This window comes from Talpa occidentalis, unplaced genomic scaffold (assembly GCF_014898055.3).
Source record: "Talpa occidentalis isolate TD23 unplaced genomic scaffold, MPIMG_talOcc4v2.1 talOcc4.3, whole genome shotgun sequence".
NCBI lineage: Eukaryota > Metazoa > Chordata > Mammalia > Eulipotyphla > Talpidae > Talpa > Talpa occidentalis.
This window is the reverse complement of record NW_023603184.1, coordinates 97,454,172-97,473,528: the sequence shown is the minus strand read 5'-3', so window position 1 is coordinate 97,473,528 and position 19,357 is coordinate 97,454,172. Positions and strand designations below refer to the sequence as shown.

Sequence of the window (19,357 nt, the reverse complement as noted above, 5' to 3'; positions counted from 1 at the left end):
TTATTTGCATCTTCTTTTTCCATCAGTAAAACTAGTTGTTCCTTGAGGGCCAGGGCATGTTTTATTTTTTTGTATCTTCCAATCTTAGCATATCAAATGGAAGAATACTTGAGGAAAATTGTACCTGCTGGGAGCAAAGAGAGATGAAAAGCCAGAAAAGAAAACCAGAGTTGACATCAATGATGTTTAAAAAAAAAAAAAAAGGATTCAGGGGAGTGAGCAGAACACAAATAATAATATTTTGGTAGGATGCCTGCAGTAAAAGATGCAAGAGCAGCTGGGATCAGACCAGACTCAGCGTGAACACCCAAGACTGCAATAATCCAAGACTGCTTACAAAGAATTGGAATTTGTTTAGTTTGGCTTCAGTTTGATTTCAGTTTAAGGTGTATCAGATGTATCATAAAGGATCACACCCTTATGCTCTTTTACAATGGGAAACAAAATTAAAATAAGGTTAAGAGAAGTAAAGTTACTGGCTTTAAAGACCTAATATTATTAGCCATCCCAAACAAAGAATAAGAAGTGTGGCTATAACTCAAACTCACAACACATAAATAATAACACTCATCAGGATAATTCAGCATAACCTGTTACATACCTCTTTTACAAACTCTAATGCAGTACTAAATTATTCTGTAAACCCAAGTCAAAATTTGATTCTCCAAGTAAACCCTTTATAGTTAACCTCAGAGCATTTTCCATTCTTGTGAAGGTTGTTATTTCTAGGACTCGATTATACTTTCACACATGAAATCTGTTCCCTGTGAGTAATAGATAAGCGACAGAGGTGAATGCATAACAAAGATTTCCTAAAGCTGGCTACACAGTTACACGAAATGGAATAAACTGTGTAAATATCAATTTGTTTAGTTCTTGCTCATACTGTGTTCCTGCTGCTATTGGTCCTCAATAGCGAGAGTACCTAACTTGGTACATTTCACTGAATCCAATTAAATGACATTCTGTTTGGGTATTATTAAGTATCAGTTAATGTTTATGACAATGAGAGTTATATTAATTAGGTAATACAATTCAATTTCCAAGAGGGGGAAGAAAAGACTGTCCTAGTTCTTCAAGAAACTACTTAAAGACAGCAATTTGAAGGTTATAGACATGGTTATAAACAGTTAAAAAGACCTGACAGCCCTGCTTTGAAAAGTCATTGATGGTATATCGTATGTGACTATGATATGTGTACAAAGATCATCAAAGCACTGCACTCTTCAATTGTATTTTTCTATAATTGTGATATGCTTTAATTAGCTTATGTATCATCTAGCCAGTTTCTACAGTATTGAAAAATAGACATTTCAGTATTTGAGAATAATTAGGGCTAGCCCATGGCAATGAAAGAAAATGAAGCATATCCAGTGGTCACCCTGGGATTGAGCCTGATTTTTATACACAAATTCTAGCTAAGTGAGCTCACCACAAATCAGACAAAAGCTCTCAACAAAATGAGACTGGAGATAGTAGATAAATAAGAGGAAAAAGCTGGATTATTTTTTAAAAGACACAAACAAAAAAAATCTGTATATTACCATCCAAAAACTTTTTTTCCCTCTTCATTGTAATGAATGGCATAAACTATTTTTTTCTCTAAATTCTTATGGTTTTAAGAATTTTAATGAGTTAATGGGAAATTAACAAAATGTCAAAAGGACTAAAATTTTGTATCTAGAGTATTCAAAAGAATAATAGTGCAGAAAATTTTAAAAACACAAAATACTGGTGGTTTTACATAAAATAACAGAGCTAACCCAGTGGTATTCTGGTAAATGCTTAACAACTGGTATCCCACTAGAATGCATATATCATATGATTTATAAATAATAAAATACTTCTTATTGTAATTCCTTATAATCAATTGATTTTCACAGAACCAATTGCTGATTTCTGTCTAATTTTTTAATCATCAATTTCTGGTTGCAATTCACAGGGGAGTCCAGTTTATATATGAATATTGGTTAACATTTTGATGTAAATAATGAGTAAAAGGAAAATGAAAAAGAAAATACATGTCATCAATGATATGAATGAGTTTTTTACTAGGTAGCATAATAATTTTGAGCACTACAAAAGTATTTAGCTTTTTGTGCTATTTACATTATAACACTACAGAAATGACAATAAAAATTAGTTTGCATTCATATTTTTCACCATTTCCTACAAAACAATAAATCAGTAGCCCTGATCTGTGGTGCTTGCCAATTTTTGTAACAAAAGTACATTCTCTGTGACTGATAAATTGTGTTAATTGTTCATGGAATGGCTCAAACTACAAAACAATCATACAAGCAAAACCAAGAGTTATTTATATGTGTAGAATATTTTTTTTTTAATTCATTGGATGGTTATAACTGATATAGTCATGCAAATGTCCCTACCACTTTGGAAATTTTGCTACTCTAAACATAACACAATTTTGAAAGTTGGGGAACTAACTGGTTAGCAAGAAAACAAAAATAATTTTAAAAACCTTTACATATAGCAAATGGCACTTAATAATTTGACAAGCATCATTAAGATTTATAAATGTCACCTAGGCAATACAAAGCCACTCTTTTTTAAAAAGTTACAGGCAAGAGCAAATATGTTAATTTATAAAGGTTTTCACTTTTTAGGCAATATAAATACAAGTTGTATAATCAAGACTTTAAATAATTTGATAATAATTTTATTTTCTACTTAGAAAATTAAATTACACCCACATAGAATTTGCAAGTTTTAAAACTAAGCCTGGAGTAAGAACCACACATCAGAGATAAAAAAGAAGGTTTAATTGATGAGATTCTAGGAGGCTTCAAGGCAAAGAGTTTAGACAATGGAGAGGGGCTGATCAGGGTTTGAAACTGTCTCTAGTACTTAACTTAGCAGTAGGGCCCTGGGAAATTCACCAAACTTCTTACAACTCCAGTTTCATCATGTGAAAAATTAGGACTAAAAATAATGCCCATTTTTTAGGATTGCTGGGATGATTACATGTGCTAATACATGTAAAGTGTAGCAGCAGGCATCGTTTTTAGAACCTCACATTTCTTTTACCACTTGAAAAGAAACCCACCTTTCTTATGAGGTTGGAATAGATTCAGTCTCTAACTGGAAAGCTTAAGAGATGTTAACAGGAACAGCAGCAATTAGTTTTATAATGTAACTCTCTTTTATCACCCAGTTTCTTGCTGTCTGTGCTGTGTACCAGAGCCAAGCACACGATTCCATTCTGCAGTGCTTTGCGGCCCTTTTTCCTTTCTTAATTCCATATTCTGAGTATCTAAGTACACATTTTCACTCCAATGAACTGCACGATCTTTTCTCTCCCTCCCCTTCATCCTCTCTCCTACTCCCTCCCTTATTTGACTTTTAAGCCTCACATTATCACCCATTTCTTCTAGTAAATTGTCCTTGATAAATGTTATAGAAAAATTATCAGAAATACCTGTGCCAACATTTAATTCTCTGCCCTGCTATTTACACAAAAGTGATGCTTTATTGCTGTTTTGATGGTGCCTAGAGTTCAGGAGTATGAGTCAAAAGACATCAAACACTTGCTCTGACGATTTCCCATTAATCATACCTTGAAGCACACTCTTAAAAGCATGGACATGCTTCCATTAAGATGGTCTGCAAGAGAGCTCTGCAAATGGCTGATGTTAATGAACCCAGAGATATTTTTAAGGCCTGATGTGGTCAATCAAAGAGGAGGCAGCTGCCAAGATATCCTCTTCTCTGTAGCTCTGAAATACTTCCTGCAGGAAAGTGGGCCTGGCCAGGAGGTGCCACAGTGTCCAGCTCTACCTCCCCAGTCATAACAATGTCAGCAATGTCTTTTTCCCTGCACTTTTTACTCTGATGAAATGAAAAGTAATGCCACTCAAAAAAGACCAGATTGTTCAGCTTTAAGAGAACCTAAGAGAAAGCAATTGTGACTAATAGTTACTGTATTTCAGTGTAAAGGTTTATGATACCAATGAAAATGCTGTATGCATGAAAAGATTGAGTATGCAAATACCGTGTATTCTATTGCAACCCAACCCACTTCATATTTATTGAGTTTCTCTTATTTAAATTGTAATGTATTAGCTATTTTAATAATTAGCAGTAAACTTCACTATATTTTCTGAATGGGATGCAAAGTCTGAAATATTTCCAGAAATCCAAATAGTGATGCTAGAATGAGAAAGCTCGAGCACGTAGTTTTATGGGAAATTATGAAAAACAATGTAATACAATGGTTAAAAAAAATGCATAGGATCCAATATCAGACTGATTTATGATCAAAAAACGGCCCCACTACTTACTAGCTCTGTGATTCAGGACAGTTATTTAAAATTATCATCAGATGCTTCATCATTAGTACTAATTAATTAAGATTATGCATGTAAAACATAAGTATACTCTCTAGCACTGAATATTTAATGGAGGTTCCATAAATGCCAGTTATTACTGTTATTATTCTGAGCCCTTATAATTTTGTAGGATTAATGCCAGCAAGAATGGAAATTGTATGCTTTGGAAATTCTTAATTCCATTTCTGCTGTGAATGTCCTCTAGATAATGTTCTACTATCTAGACTAGGAGTAGCAAACAGTAGCACTTGGTAAACTGACTATAGTTTCAAGAAGAATTTTATTTGATTAGATAGGTTTGTTATCATTGTTGTTAATCACACTATTAAATATAATGCCTTTTGGAAAAGCATGCTCTAATTCCAACAATGCCCTCTTGCCATGTACCTGGATGCTTTCTCAATTATAAGACTTGCTTGGATCTGAAAACATCTGGATATGCATCCCTAACATAGACCCCTCCCACACTTCTCTCCTACCTAAAAAATAACTGTCATGTATCTCTTATCTCTGGACACCTACTCTCTGTGTAGGTAGTTCTCCTGAATAACTATTAATAAATGCATTGTCCCATGTTGGAATCATCACCATCTTTATAATCATCATCATCACAGCTAATGTGTTTTTTACACTTACTAAGCATCAAGTACAATGTAAATCATTTTGCCTGTGTTTGCTCATTTAAGTCGCAAGCTTATAATGCAGGCACTATTTTAAATCAGTATTTACAGATGAGGAAACCGACATCAGAAATATTTACATTACTTGCCTCTAAGTAAACAATCTTTGATGAGAATCTACGAAATTTGTGTCCAGACATTCCATTTTTAAATATGATAGACTACTGTATTTAGTCTATCATATTCCATACTTCATGTCATGCTGTCCTGTTCTACATTATCTCATACTTCAACCATCATCACTCATTTTTGTTCAGTCCTATATTATTAAGCTGTCTTTTTTAAAGTTCTAATGCAGGATTTTTTGGGGTGCATTATCTATATAATTAAGACACCCCAAAAGCAAAATCTATTAAAATAAATCACATGATTTTCATTTTTTGTGTGAAATCTACAAGCTAAAGGCACCAAATAGAATATACAGACTTTTATCTATCCATGTGTAAGGCTATTTGACCTATATATAGACCACTACTAATACATAAGAATAAACATTGAAAACCCAAGGACGTCCTCAAATATGATAGTCTGAATATTCAAATACTCTGAATAACTCAAACCAAAAAGACTATAAGAGGCATCTTATAGGGAATGGTTATTTAGATTTCATTTAAATTATAATACTTTGAAAATCAACATATTCTATTTTACAAATGAAGAAACAAAGGGGTTAAATAATCTAACCTTGTCTAACAACTAGACAAGGCTACTTGTACCAGAGATAAAACTCAAGCAAGTATCTTCTGGCTTCTCAGTTGTGGCTTTTTCAATTATAACAAACTGAACCAATCTGTAGTGGAGTTCTGCTCTCGCAAATTCAACTGACACAGTAGGAAAAGAAAAATCAAAACAAACCTAATGTTTTTTTTCTTTCACAATGGCTCCCAAACATAAGCAACTCCTTCCCTGATCATCAAACAGAGAAACAATATTCTGTTTTAACACTATGGCAGGAGGAGGGGGACAGAGTGGAGGGAATGTTATTGTAGGACTCACTATATGTGTGTGTGTATCTATTTGCTTACATATTTTTATATGGGTACATATGTACATTTATGTGTGTGTATGTATGTATATATATATATACATACATAGTATATATATATATATATATACACATACATACATACATACATATGTATAGTGGAATAGTGAATCACTAATAGTGAATTTTATAAGAATAAGGAGCATTTTCCAAGGGCTGATGTTTCTAAATATCAGGGAGCAACCTAGGGAAGCTATAGTACCCCACATTTTGAGCCATAGATAATGAATGTGTTTGAAAGGATTTCAGGAAAACATTTGGTGACATCACTTGGTTAACACTGTGGACAAGATGAAGGCTCTGAATGAATATATTAAATATAGTTCTACCTAATAACCAAATGTTGTCTGGAAATTTCTAATGTGCTGCAAAGGCTCTTCTGCCTTTCCCATCAGGAAAACAATGATAAACAAAACAGATGAAAGTAAGCAAATGTACTGTAAAGTAAGTGCAAATCTGTACTATGATCTGTACTATGAAAGGAGGAAAAGGAGATAAAATAATGGGGATGGGATGGTGAGGTGATCCATAGATTTTTATCTCAAGTGAAATCTATACAAATACTTAAAACATATTTCATACTTTTAGAAAATAACATATACATGCTACACATATTTAATGGATGTTAATAGCTTGCTATATTGACTTCAGGCTGTTTGTTTCAAAATAAATAAAAGAAAAAAGTAGAGCTAAAGCACCCCTCACCTGTTCTTATATCTTTCATTTCTAGAAGTATCAATCTTCATTGTAACACATCATCCCTTTTTATGTATATTTCTACTTCCAGAGAATGTACTATGTGTTTTAATACCAGTGCTATAATAGTGTAGTTTTTAATTTGCATGTCTTGTTCAACAGTATATATATGTAGACCTGGTTATTCAATGGAATCTGTTATCCTATTTATCATTCTATGAACATACTAATAGCTTATCCAATCCTATACTGGTGGAGAGTTAAATTAGCTTTTCCTTTAATTCTTCAACTACTGGTTTTTTAGGCAATTAAACCATCTTACAGTTCAATGCCATGCCAGCAATCTGACAGGTTTTGTTTCCTCTCATGCTTGTTAATATATGGTACTGACAGACATTTAAATTTTCCCAACCTGCTAATATATTTGTGAAATGGTATCTCCTTTCAATTTTAATTTCCCTAATTCCTCACAGATATCTATTCATAACTATATGAGCCTTTTTAATTCTGTTTATTATCTGTTCCTATTCTATGGCTTTATTATATTAGTTCTGTCCTATTTTTGTAGCTCTTTTTATACCCAAATACAAATTCTTTATCATTTCGTGAACTGAAAATAAGTTCTTTCCGTATAGTCCATTTCTTCACTTTCTTGATGGAATATTTGGTCATATAAACAAATTTCACTTAATTGGGCCTCCCTGGTGGTGCAAGGGGTTAAGTCTCAGCACTATGCTATGTTCAGCCACTGCAGCATGAGTTCGATTCCCGGCCAGGGAGGAGACCCACATGGCATAGCAGACCTCTCCTGTCTCACCCTCTGCTCCCCTTGGCAGTGTATTTCAGTTCTGCGCCTGTTCTGCTCCCCACTCTGTCTCTGGGGAATCCTCTCAGAACCCCACACCTCTGGCCTGTACCCCAGTCTTGTATGCATAAATAAATAAATCTTTTTAAAAAATTTCACTTAATGTATCCAAATATAGCATATTTTCTTATGCTTTCTGCACCATACTAGGAAATAAAAATATTTCCCTTTATTTTTCTGTGATTTCAGTTTGTGTTTTCTTTTTTTACATTTAGGTATTCATTGAGAATTTATTTTCCTGTATGATATGAGGTAGGGGTCTAATTTTATCTTTTTCAATGTGGTTGGCCAATTGTTAAAAAGATGTTTTATAATTTCTGGTATGTACCAAGTTTCCACCCAAATGTGAATCTGTTTCTAAACTCCCTATTCACTTCATTAGTAACCCCTCTGGGATAATTTCATGTATTTTAACTACTATAGCATTTTAAGTATTGAGGAATGTTAATGTAAGCACACCCTCCCCTTTCTCTTATTCTTTCCAAAATTGTACTTGATCATTTCTTTTAGCTCTTTAACCTTTCACAGAAATTTTGGTATAAGTTGAACCTAGACATATATTATTATTATGAAAAACCTTCATTATGTAATAATGAGGGAGTATTACAGTCAACCCCCATTTCAATGGTTTTTCAATCTCATTTAACGTATTTCTTTTTTGCTGAGTTTATTTGAAAACTAAATTCCAAGCTATCTTTAATTATTGTTGGAAAAGCTTCACACATAGCTCTAAAAGATAAGGACTTTGGATGGGGTGATCAGGGACAGTTATACTAAGAGCTGATATTTAATTTGAAACCTAAAGTATACAGAGTAAATCATGGGAAGACCGTTCCAGGCAGGAATTTAGGGCAATAAAGTTTTGTTATGTTGAAAGAAACAAGTACAAATCATTGTGGCTGATTGGAGATGTTGGAAAGACAGAAGAGGAGGCTGGGAGGAGAACACAATCATACGGAGCAGTAGATTGTTTTGCATGTTTTGATAATGCGTATAGCTGAAAGCAACTTAAGGTTTTAAGTAGGAAAGTGATGTGATACATTATAGTACTGCATAGAAAAGAGGCTGAGGCTTGGACAAAAGAGGAAGCATGAGAGTGGTTGGAAGAATCCTTTAAGAGTCCAGGAAAGAGATGAAAGTCAGATGTACTTGGGTGACACAACACAATTGGAGATGAGTGGACAGGTTTGAGACATATTTATATAATACATGATTTGGGAGAAGCAAATAAATGAGAAAACAAAATGAGAATTTAAAAAAATCTCAGCAGGGTAAAATGAAGAGCGAAATAAATCTAATAAGCTACCAAATGTGAGGTCCTGATCCTGAATTTCAACCAAACCATTAACAACTAAGTGGACTGTACATATACAATGTTAGTGATCTGACTTGCTAATGCCTTTTTTCCTAGTTGAGTCAGAGGATCGTGAAGGTGAAAGCAACTTAGATTCCCTCAAGTGGGTTATATAGCTACTGCATAAATAGCTGTACAACATCCAATTAAGGTGATGTTTCTGCCTGGGAAAGCTATATATAAGCAAATGAAGCCAGAAAGATATGTGTTAGCAATACATAATTACAGTGGGGTCTTGTTTTAAACACAGCTCACTGTTATATGTACTTGGAAAAAGTAACTAATAAATCAGAATCTCACATATTACAATGACATCCATCAAAATCCTAAACTGTAGAGTTAGTTTGCAAATTGTTATTTATTTCCACTAATGTCCCTGCCATTATGAAACCCTACAATAAATGCATGTTTTTTAAAAAACCTTATATAGTTTAGTTGTACTAAAAAAAGAAAAAACTCTTTCCAAAGCTAAGTGTTATTCTTCAAGGGTTTAACAGTAATGAACAGACACCAGTCTAAGTACTGAGAAGAATACATGCTTCAGCCCTTCAAATCTCCAGAAAAGATAAGGCATGTGCTCTATATACAAATAACTGCCAATACAGAATTCAGTAAGTGTTGGAAAAATGCTAAAATATTATTAGACTGAGTTTCACAGAAACTGGATTATGTCTCCTTGACTTTCATATTTTCAGCTAGTACAGTGAATAGCAAGCAGTAAATGCTTAATAAAAAGTGTTCCTTTATTCATTCATTTACACAATGTTTATTAAGTACTTACTGGATGCTAGACACAAAAAGACCTACCCCCTGCCTTTGATGTTGGAAAGAGTCTATGCTCATTACTTCAAAACTCATGAGTGTCCTGCTTACAGGTAGAAAGTAAGGACATATAAATCAGGACAAGTCTGAAAGCAGAATTCATGATGTTGAAAAGGTGTATATGAGCCTGGAGGAATTTTTTGAAAAACCATAGCTTTGAGAGGGAAGAGAATATGAATGGTGGGTACTTGTCATTGTCTCCAAAACCTCTTACAAGTTTTCAGATGTTTGGGATAAAAAGAGTATAAACTGAAGGGTATGGAATAAAAATGGTTAGCAACCTCAACCTCCAAAAAAAAAAAAAAAGAGAGAGAGAGAGAGACACTAAAATAATAGAGTAAATGGGGAAGGGTGGGGAAAAAATGTAAAGACAAATGGTGGGTATTGCATTAAGGGAAACAAGAGAATGAGGTAAAAAGGAAAAAGTGGAGAGGGAGAAGAAGAAAGTGGGAGGAAGGGGATTTTGGTTTTAGTTGAGGATAGTGAAATTTGTTATTTTGAAGATAAAAATGATCTAATCTAGTTTGGAAAAACATTTTGGTTGCAGCTGTGGACATAGTCAAATGGAGTGGAGGTAAAAGACATGAATAGGTCAAAGAAAAGACAATAGGATAGAGATGGTCAAGGAAATATGGGGCTAATTGTTCAATGAGCTACTGACATTGCAGTTTGTTAGAAAATACTGTAATGGAAAGAAGATAGAAAATCACTGTCAAATTTTTTAATGTTGGTGAAATATCAGGGGATTCTGAGGAGCTGGAGTAGAATGAGACTTGATAAAATTTTCATTGAGAAGGAAATATTTGATATGAAATTTTAGCAAGGGGATAGAGGAGAAGATATAGAAGGGGGATAGAGGAGAAGATATTTTAGCCTGAAGGATGGTCTGAAAAAGGTTGGAGAAGTCGTCCCTGGCTAACTATTTCTAATTCATTGTTGCATCTCTCAAATGAAATGACCTGAAAACAATTTCATTGTGCCAGTCATAGGGATTTACAGTACATTCAAGTGAATATTTTCAAAAGGATCACATTATCTTTCTCAACTCATAATTATCCCAACTTCCATAACTCCATTATCTCCAACAAGACACCTAATCATTCAACAGACTGATGGTTGGTCAGATACAGACAGGACTTGGTATAGTAAATCTGCAGCAGGTGCCAGGTCTGATCCCACAAACCCAAGCTAACTGAATCTTTGCAATAAAAGAGGATGCAGAAAGTCTGGGGATCTCAATTTATTTAATAGTAGCTTTATAGAGCTGTCTGCTTATCATTTCCTAGTTGATCTTGGCTCGAGCCTAAGGCCCTATTTTGGATTCTTGTTTTGACAATCCTATTATCAGATAGGAGAAAGGACCTTTTGAGGGTCATGTGGTACCATCTCCTGCTCAATTAAAAACTTCCCCTACAAATTCTATTTCAGTTTCTGCCTGAACACTACTCCTTTGTTTGAAAAATCACTGATTCAGAGGCAGACTGCTACATCTGTCTTCACTATAGTAAGTTCTCAAATTAATACCACAATGCTGGATAGACATGATCTGTCACTGCATCTCCAAGTTGTATTTACTATTTGTCTTCTACCATTTTGACATGTCTGAAAGCACTTAGTATACATAACCTGTAACATAAGACACACTGTATTTGTTGAAAAGGAATCAAAATCTTCAACGCATTTTAACTACTTGGTAAAGAGAATAGATATGTTTTAGTCACCCTACCAGTGAAAAGTTTCGGTTAAAATCTGTCTTCTATTGATTCTTTACTCTCATGAAGAAATTGGTAGGCAGTGGAAGGGGAATGACCCTAGTAAAATACTCCAACTTAGTAGTCCACAGTAGTATATTTATACTGTGTGTATTCAGAGAAAAAAGGGAAGGAAGTAAGAAAGGAAAGATGGAGGGAAGGAAACAAATTATAATCTCAACTTTTCCTGAATATCTTATTCTTACGTCAGATATCTACTACATGCCTTTATGTGCAATTTAAAATATCTATCCCTTGACCTCTTTATATTTTCACTTCCTAAATACTGAACATTTATCTGTAGAAATACTCTGTTAGAGAAAATAATGTGTTCCTTTTAGGAGGACGTTTCATCACACAGCTTCTCATTACTCATGTGAAGTGCCAAGAACCTTGAGAGAACAGAAAGAAATCATTCCTCTCTAGTTTCTCTGTAGCTCTCCTTTTGACAGCACTCAAGTACAGGCAGATTGGCTATAGAGCCACAGGGATTTGATGAAACAAAGCTTTCCACAGCAATGCAGAATCCAGCTGCTTCTATCGCAAGGGAAGTACAAGATATGACCTTGGTTGATTATTGGTAAGTGTGCTAGTAGCTGAGCCAAACTCAAAAGCCCAAGGAAAAAGGCATAATGCTCTTACTGATTTAATTTTGAAACTTTTCTTTCACAATGTGATGTGCTGCAAATGGAATATTTTTACAGAGGGCTCAGAATAGCATGGTATTTTGTATTGCTACAGCTGCTGATATGCACCAAATAATCCTATCAATTCCTATATTTGTAATGATAACAAAATGCTGTTACACAATATGTTAGTGCTTATAAAGCACTGAGTACATGTGATATTTTAAATTTGAAAGATGAGCTCATGATGAGTGAGATTTAAATAACCGTATTTTAAAAAACTCTCAATGTGAAACTAAATTTGGTTTCCAAATGCTACGCACATTTGATAGTCATCAAAAATCCCTCTTTACTCTAACACAGGTAATCTTTGTTATTTTTCAAAAGTAAAAAAATGATAAAGAAATCAAAATTATCAACAATAACAGTTCCAAATGTTTCTAACCACAGATTCACATGCACACAAAACCACTGCAGATAAGACCAAGCTTTCCTCTAGAGGAATTAACAACAAAAAAAATTTCTTAAACATTTGTATATCAATTTTTGGGCTACCAAATCATTTGCATACGTTTCTAGAAACAAGAAACCCTATGAACTACATTGGTCAAATGCACAGATCTTTTATACAGTTAAGTATTCTAGGTAGAAGTTTTGTTTGTTGATTTTTTTCCCTTCCAATTTTTCTCCCTCACCAAAATATGAATATGGTAAACTTAACAGACCATTAAACAAAAACTGCATATTTTCTTAAGTCACTCATGTGATTATCTTTTAAAATCATGAAAAAAACCTCTGCCAGAATTCATTTAAAACAAAATTAAATCATCAATTTAGTAAACTAACCATTGCCAACTACCATATTAAATAATGAGCTGAGACATTTCAATAATTTCTTGGACATCATTAGTTATATCTGTTTTCTTCAATGGGAAAACTGATTCCTTGCACATAACTAAAAAAATTTTTACCACTTGGCAGAAGTGTAGCATGATTTAGCTGATCATGGCATTTCAATATGCTGTCTTCAGACCAAAACAGTCTGAACTAGTTATCATTTTAGTTTAAATTTAAAAACTTATTTTGTGATACATAAATTAACAGAAATAAAAATTAATACATATGAAAATTAATCTATCATTCTAGCAATTCAACAAATCACATTGTTTTCAATTTTTAGGACACCTGAGTATTTTTTTTTCCTTCTTAATATACCAAGACTTTCCTGACTAGTAAAGTTTTGTATTGTGCTTTTCCTAACATTATCTCATAAGCATTTTACATATTGCCATAAAGTCTACATAACTATCATAAAACAAATTAATTGTGTAAGTTACCATAACTTAATGCATCATTTCTTCACTCTTAGACATGTTACCGTCCTCTGACATCTTTTGGTACTACCACTAACCACCAACCTTTACATTTACGCAGTTTTCTTTTATTTTTGAATACTCCCCCTTCATATAAATTCTCTGAAGTAGAAACATACAGATGTGAATATTAATGACTCTTAATTAATTAATGGCTCATAATTAATATTATGACTCTTATATTTCCAATGTGCTTTTACAATTTCTCTGTTATTAACAGCCACATATATACCTATGTTTTGTGCTGTGACATTCACCAACACTCAGGTATTGGTATTTTCTTATTAGAGAGAGGATTACCAATTTTATCAAGCAGAAATTTCTGATGTCATACAAATGAAACCTCATTAGTATTGTTTTAATCTGTGTTGTTATCACTATCATTAGATGATTTAAAATATTTTCTGATCATATTTCCTAATTATGTGGATTATCCTAGAGGAGGGTGTTTATCTCAAAAATTTGCATGTGTTTTTATGCTATTTCGAAAATAAACTGGTGCCATACTAACTGCAACTATTTTTTTTCCAATATACATTGTTTTACTTTTATTTTTTAATTTTTTTGGTAGCAGTTCATCTTTTTACATTGTTAAATATGTTTTTCAATGTGATTTTTTTCTGTTACTTTAAAGCTTAGGTAATATTCCTACTAATGTCTGACAAATAGGCAACTCCCCCTTCAATTTGAATTTTTTTAAATCAATCTATTTAATCCATGTTGAATGTATTTTGCATATATTATGAGAAGTGGATCTAAATTACTTCTTTTTCAAAGTTGCTAATACCACAACCTTTTAGTGAACATTCCTTCCCTTTCAAATTATTTTATAATGTTTTATTCTTATTTATTTTAAATTCATGTGTACAGCATGTTGTGATTTTTTTTTTTTTTTATTTTCCAAGACCTACCACCTAACCAGTTTAAATTATGTAATTTGCTACTATGACTTGGTGTCTGGAATGGCTTTGTCAGTATTTATAATTTCTTTTAAAAATATCTCTTTTTTGGGTCTCCCTGGTGGCGCAAGGGGTTAAGCACCTCACTATGAAGCAATCCACAGCCTCTGCAGCATGATTTCAATCCCCGGCCGGCCAGGGAGAAACCCACATGGCAAGGGAGACCTCTCCTGTCTTGCCCGCTGCTCCCCTCAGCAGTGTATTTCAGTCCATCTGCCTTTTCTGTTCCCTACTCTGTCTCTGGTGGATCCTCTTACCCCCAGCTTCTCTGGCCAGTGCCCCAGCTCTTGTATGTATAAATAAATAAATCTTTAAAAAAAATCCCTTTTTTCATATTAGCTTATTTATCTAAATACATCTTTATCATTTTATATTTTATTGAGCTTATACCTTTATTATGTACAAACTAAATGTAGAATGTTTTAAGAGCTTTATCTTTATATTCAGAAACATCACCTGTTATTCACTAGTTCAAGTTTTCTTTTATTAACATTTTAAAGATATGCCCTGTGTTACATACTAAACAAAGAAAATGACAGAACCAAAAGGTGAGGACTAAGGAGTAGCAGACACGTGTTCATAGCTAGACTCAAATTCTATATGGGCTTGAGCAAGATACTGACCTCCAGAAGCCTCAATTACTCCCTCTATAAATTGAAGGTGGTGGTATTTCAGATTTACGTGAAGAATAGAAATGATAGAAATGTTTTTGAAACTATTCAAGTATAGCATGCATATTTTTAATATAGCATGTGCTTAGTGCTTGACATCTGACAGTGTTCTTTCATGTGTACTATCTTACTTGCACTGTTTATCTTCAATGATAATGTTTATGTTCAATGATAATGGTGTTTTTGCTGCAATCACTATTAACATTAAGTCCAAATAGGTAAACACTTAATATCAAGGCAGAAGTCTTATTTCCTATCGTTATATTTATAAATGCATTTATAGATCACCTCCATTACAATAACATCATCCCTGAATAGATTATGATTTTTTTCTGCTATAATAATTATAAGTACCCTTCCATTATATATTTTATTAGTTTTGTTGTTGATTGTAGTACATTTGTTTCAGGTTGAACAGTTTTATTTAGTTTCTTATTACTCTGGTTACTAATTTTCGCTTTCTAAATTATCACAATTCCAGAATAAATTCTATGTTTAAGAGTCATATATTAATAAAATTAGTTACTTAATTAAAAATGGAAACCAACCAAGACTAGTTATCCATCATGATGTGATATATTAAAATATTCCTATTGGAAACATAAACTCAACATATACTTATTACTACTCAGTTTCTTTTAACTTTCAGATTTTATTACCTTAAGAATTTTTCTCATTACTTCTTCAGACCTCATAATACCTTGCCTGATAGGAAGGGCTGATGTTATGGTGTGGCAGAAAAAAGAATCAAAGAGAAAGAAAAAATCTTTTTTTCTTTGTGGGCTTTAAATGTTATCCTTGGGGATGAGATAATAAAAGAACAGAATGAACAGAAAATAGGTGTAACCTGCACACACTTGTACATGGGAGAGAGTTTCGTTGCTTTTCATCTCTTAAGCATGGTCTACTAAGCTCTTTTTCATCATAACCTTCATAACTTAGACCTTCCACTTTCAAATACACTCCTCTTTTTTTCCTTCCCAGAATATCATTTCAGTTATGAGAGAATAATTTTTTTTTGGCCTGACCTTAATCCCTGTCCTTCTCCATCTACTCTCAGAGAAAGTTGATTCCTTAGAAAAGTAATAATAATAAAATGTCCTTTTTTTTTTTTTTCTGGAATCATTTGGTTAACAAGATCAAAAAATTTACTGACAGAAGCAAATTAAAGAATTCAATCAATTGCCTAAAATATATTTCATTTTTACTTATGTTTTGCTTTTAGTTCAGTTTAAACACACACAGATACACCCACCCACACACAAACACACCATTAGTAATAAATGTTAAAGGCATTGTCCAAGATGATACAACTACTTTCTCTGTAGAACCACACAATCAGCTTTAGATATGGTTTCCATACTCACGGGGAAAATGATTAGAAGTGGATGGATTGACACTGTCCCCACTGTCAGCACTTTCACTGCTGGAAACTTCATCATCTGATTCCCGCACTGAGGAGCAGGGTGAAGAGCCGTCAACTTCTTCAAACTTCCTCTTTAAAATTCCACTCATAGCTGCAGTGCTGTCACATGTACCTGTAACAGGAACGGGAGCAATGAAGCATTGAAATATTTGACCGCTGAATGTGTAGCCAAGGTCTCCAGAGTCATTTTTATGTATTTTTTTAAAATACATGAGCTGAGCTTTCCCTTGAAAGTATCACTACACAGCTTTATTTTCATATTAACAAAATTAAATATGAGCATTTGACCATTTGGTATCAAAATGTATCCATTTTTTCAGACAGTTCATTTCCATGTAATAATTTTATCTCTTTTTGTTAGTAAATTGAAAAAAAAAAGTATCTGAGTTCATGAAATTAAAACAAAAATTAATGCCAATAACACCCATAGTCCTAAATGATGACTGCCTTGTGTAACACTCATCTGTAAGGAACATAGATAAGCATACAAAAACTTTATATTCGATTTAAAATGCAAGAAATCTAATTAACTGAGCACAACAAAGCACATAAAATCAGCTCCAAATTTTAGGTAGTGTCCATTTCAAAACTGCCAAAAGCTGGAATGTGCATCCAAGTAATGTGGGTGCTGAAGCTATGGTCACAATTTCAAAAACTTCCGAAGCCTATTTACCTAGGAGATTCCACTGATTGAGTGGGAAGGCTGAGGAGCAGGCATGCTTTCTCTCTACGATTAATGGGCTATTTCCTCTCTTGTAGCTGTCCTTTCTTCACCTTCTTCACTTATCCTGACATATGAACAGTCAGCTAAACTTTCTTTGCAGTGTAAGGATATTTTCAGAAATAAACTTTATATAAATTAACATACACACACACACACATGCACACACACACGGTCTTACACTGCTATGTTAGGTTAACTTAATGAAGTAGTAAGTCAATTCCATGTACTCCACTTTCCATCTTATTTATGTCAGTTCATCTTAACCCTCACTTGAGCTCTCGAAGCTCTTTTCTCCTATTCTGGCCAGTCTAGTCATCCAGAAGAAGCAAGACTGATAAACTATTGTGATGTCTATTTGGTTACATTATGGAAGTACTGTTCCCCCAAATCTCTGAAGTCATAGCTTCTCTGTGCTGATCACAAAGCAAGCAGCCTGTATAGTCCCCCTTAGCTAAATCAGCTCTCCAAACTCTAATTAATATTTTTCAAAGTGGAATACTTGGATTGCCACCATTAACATCACTTGGGAGGGAAATGCAAATTCTCAGTTCCCACCCCAGATCTACAGAAACAGAATCCTCCATGGGGGAGGGCCCTGCACCCTGCTTTATGAAGACTCCCAGGTGATTTTGATGTATCTCAAATTAGAGGCCATTTTTCTAATTTCTTGTCTGCTCTCTTTCCTTACTCCCTCTCCTTTCTACCATATTCCTTTCTAGGGTGTATCTATCTACATACTAGGCCTGGAGACTCACCTACATAAAATTAAGTATAGTATTAGATGTCTCATAAATATTATTAATTTCAATTTACTCCACTCATCTAAGCACTTTTTGAGTACTGTTACACAGATGTTTGACACCCTGAGTGGAGTAGGAAGTACCTGCCTTCAAGGAGCAAGCATCCACTATTCTGGGCTCTATCAAATTGAAAAGGCTATCAAATTCATGTTCTACTGCATCATTTTATTTACATATATCTGTCACTTCATTTACATTAGTAATATGAATTATAGCAATATGAAACTAAAGCATTATTTACCCTTTGAGAACAAAAAATCTATCTCTATTCTAACTTTGACTTTACCACTAGTCAGATTAGCATATTACTTTCTTCATCTTAGAGTGTGAAATGCATAAAATGTTCATGCATATCTGAGTAGGGTGAAGAGGAAAAAAGATATTTTAAGTAAAGTTCTTGAAATAAAAGTAGGACACAATATAAATTTTAAAATGGTTCACTTCAAACAAGATGCAAAGTAATTCATGAGGGAGAGACTCCAAGATACAAAGTAATATAAGATGGAAACCCATGTATAAAAAGTACATTTTAATAATAAGATATTGTAATGGGAACAATTAAAAACCTTATCCTTCTTAAGCTCCACTTCTCTTATGCCTTCTTCTCTAGTTTCCTTAGGAAAGGCAGATTTTTCAGGAATCATGGGCCACAGAGATCCATTTCTCAGCATGGCAAAATATGGGATTTGACATGCTTCTCTTTCTTACTTCCTTGGAAACAAGAATGGAAATTTTGGAGGAATGATAAGGAAATGAAAGGTCTCTTTTCCCCCTTAATTATTACATTTGGAACTGGTAAGACTTGAAGCAATGGAGCTGAAGTTGGATGTATTGATAATTTGTACCTAGATCTTGGAACAGCAGAAGCCTGAGCTAGACCCAGGCTTCTACTGGGTCTAGCTTAGAGCAGAATTAATATGTAAACTGTAAATCAAAAATTCAAATAATTACTGAGTGAGGGGTGGGCAGAGCATAACCTTACCTATACTTATGAAACTCGTTAAGTACTAACTTTATTGTTCATTGACAAAGCATGACACCTGCCTAGTTTCACTGCACTAAAAAAAATATTATGTGAGGAGCCTCTCTGGTGGCGCAGGGGTTAAAGACTAGTACTATCTGCGGTATGAGTTTGACTCCCACATGAGTTCAATCCCTGGCCCGGGGGCTAACCCACATGGCACAGCAGACCTCTACTGTCTCGCCCACGGCTCCC

At 33.8% G+C, this 19,357-nt stretch overlaps 1 protein-coding gene across 10 annotated transcripts in view; it reads right to left on the bottom strand.

Moving 5' to 3' along the window:
- CSRNP3 (cysteine and serine rich nuclear protein 3) overlaps nt 1–19,357 on the bottom strand; it is a 189,567-nt gene that overhangs the window by 59,442 nt on the left and 110,768 nt on the right. For 9 of the 10 annotated variants that reach the window (XM_054699810.1, XM_054699811.1, XM_054699815.1 and 6 more), the window contains one exon: nt 16,559–16,729. In XM_054699810.1, coding sequence (XP_054555785.1) covers nt 16,559–16,729 — 171 coding nt within the window. Of the gene's footprint in view, nt 1–16,558; nt 16,730–18,707; nt 18,844–19,357 lie in introns of those variants that run through there. The other variant, XM_054699818.1, reaches the window with a different exon arrangement.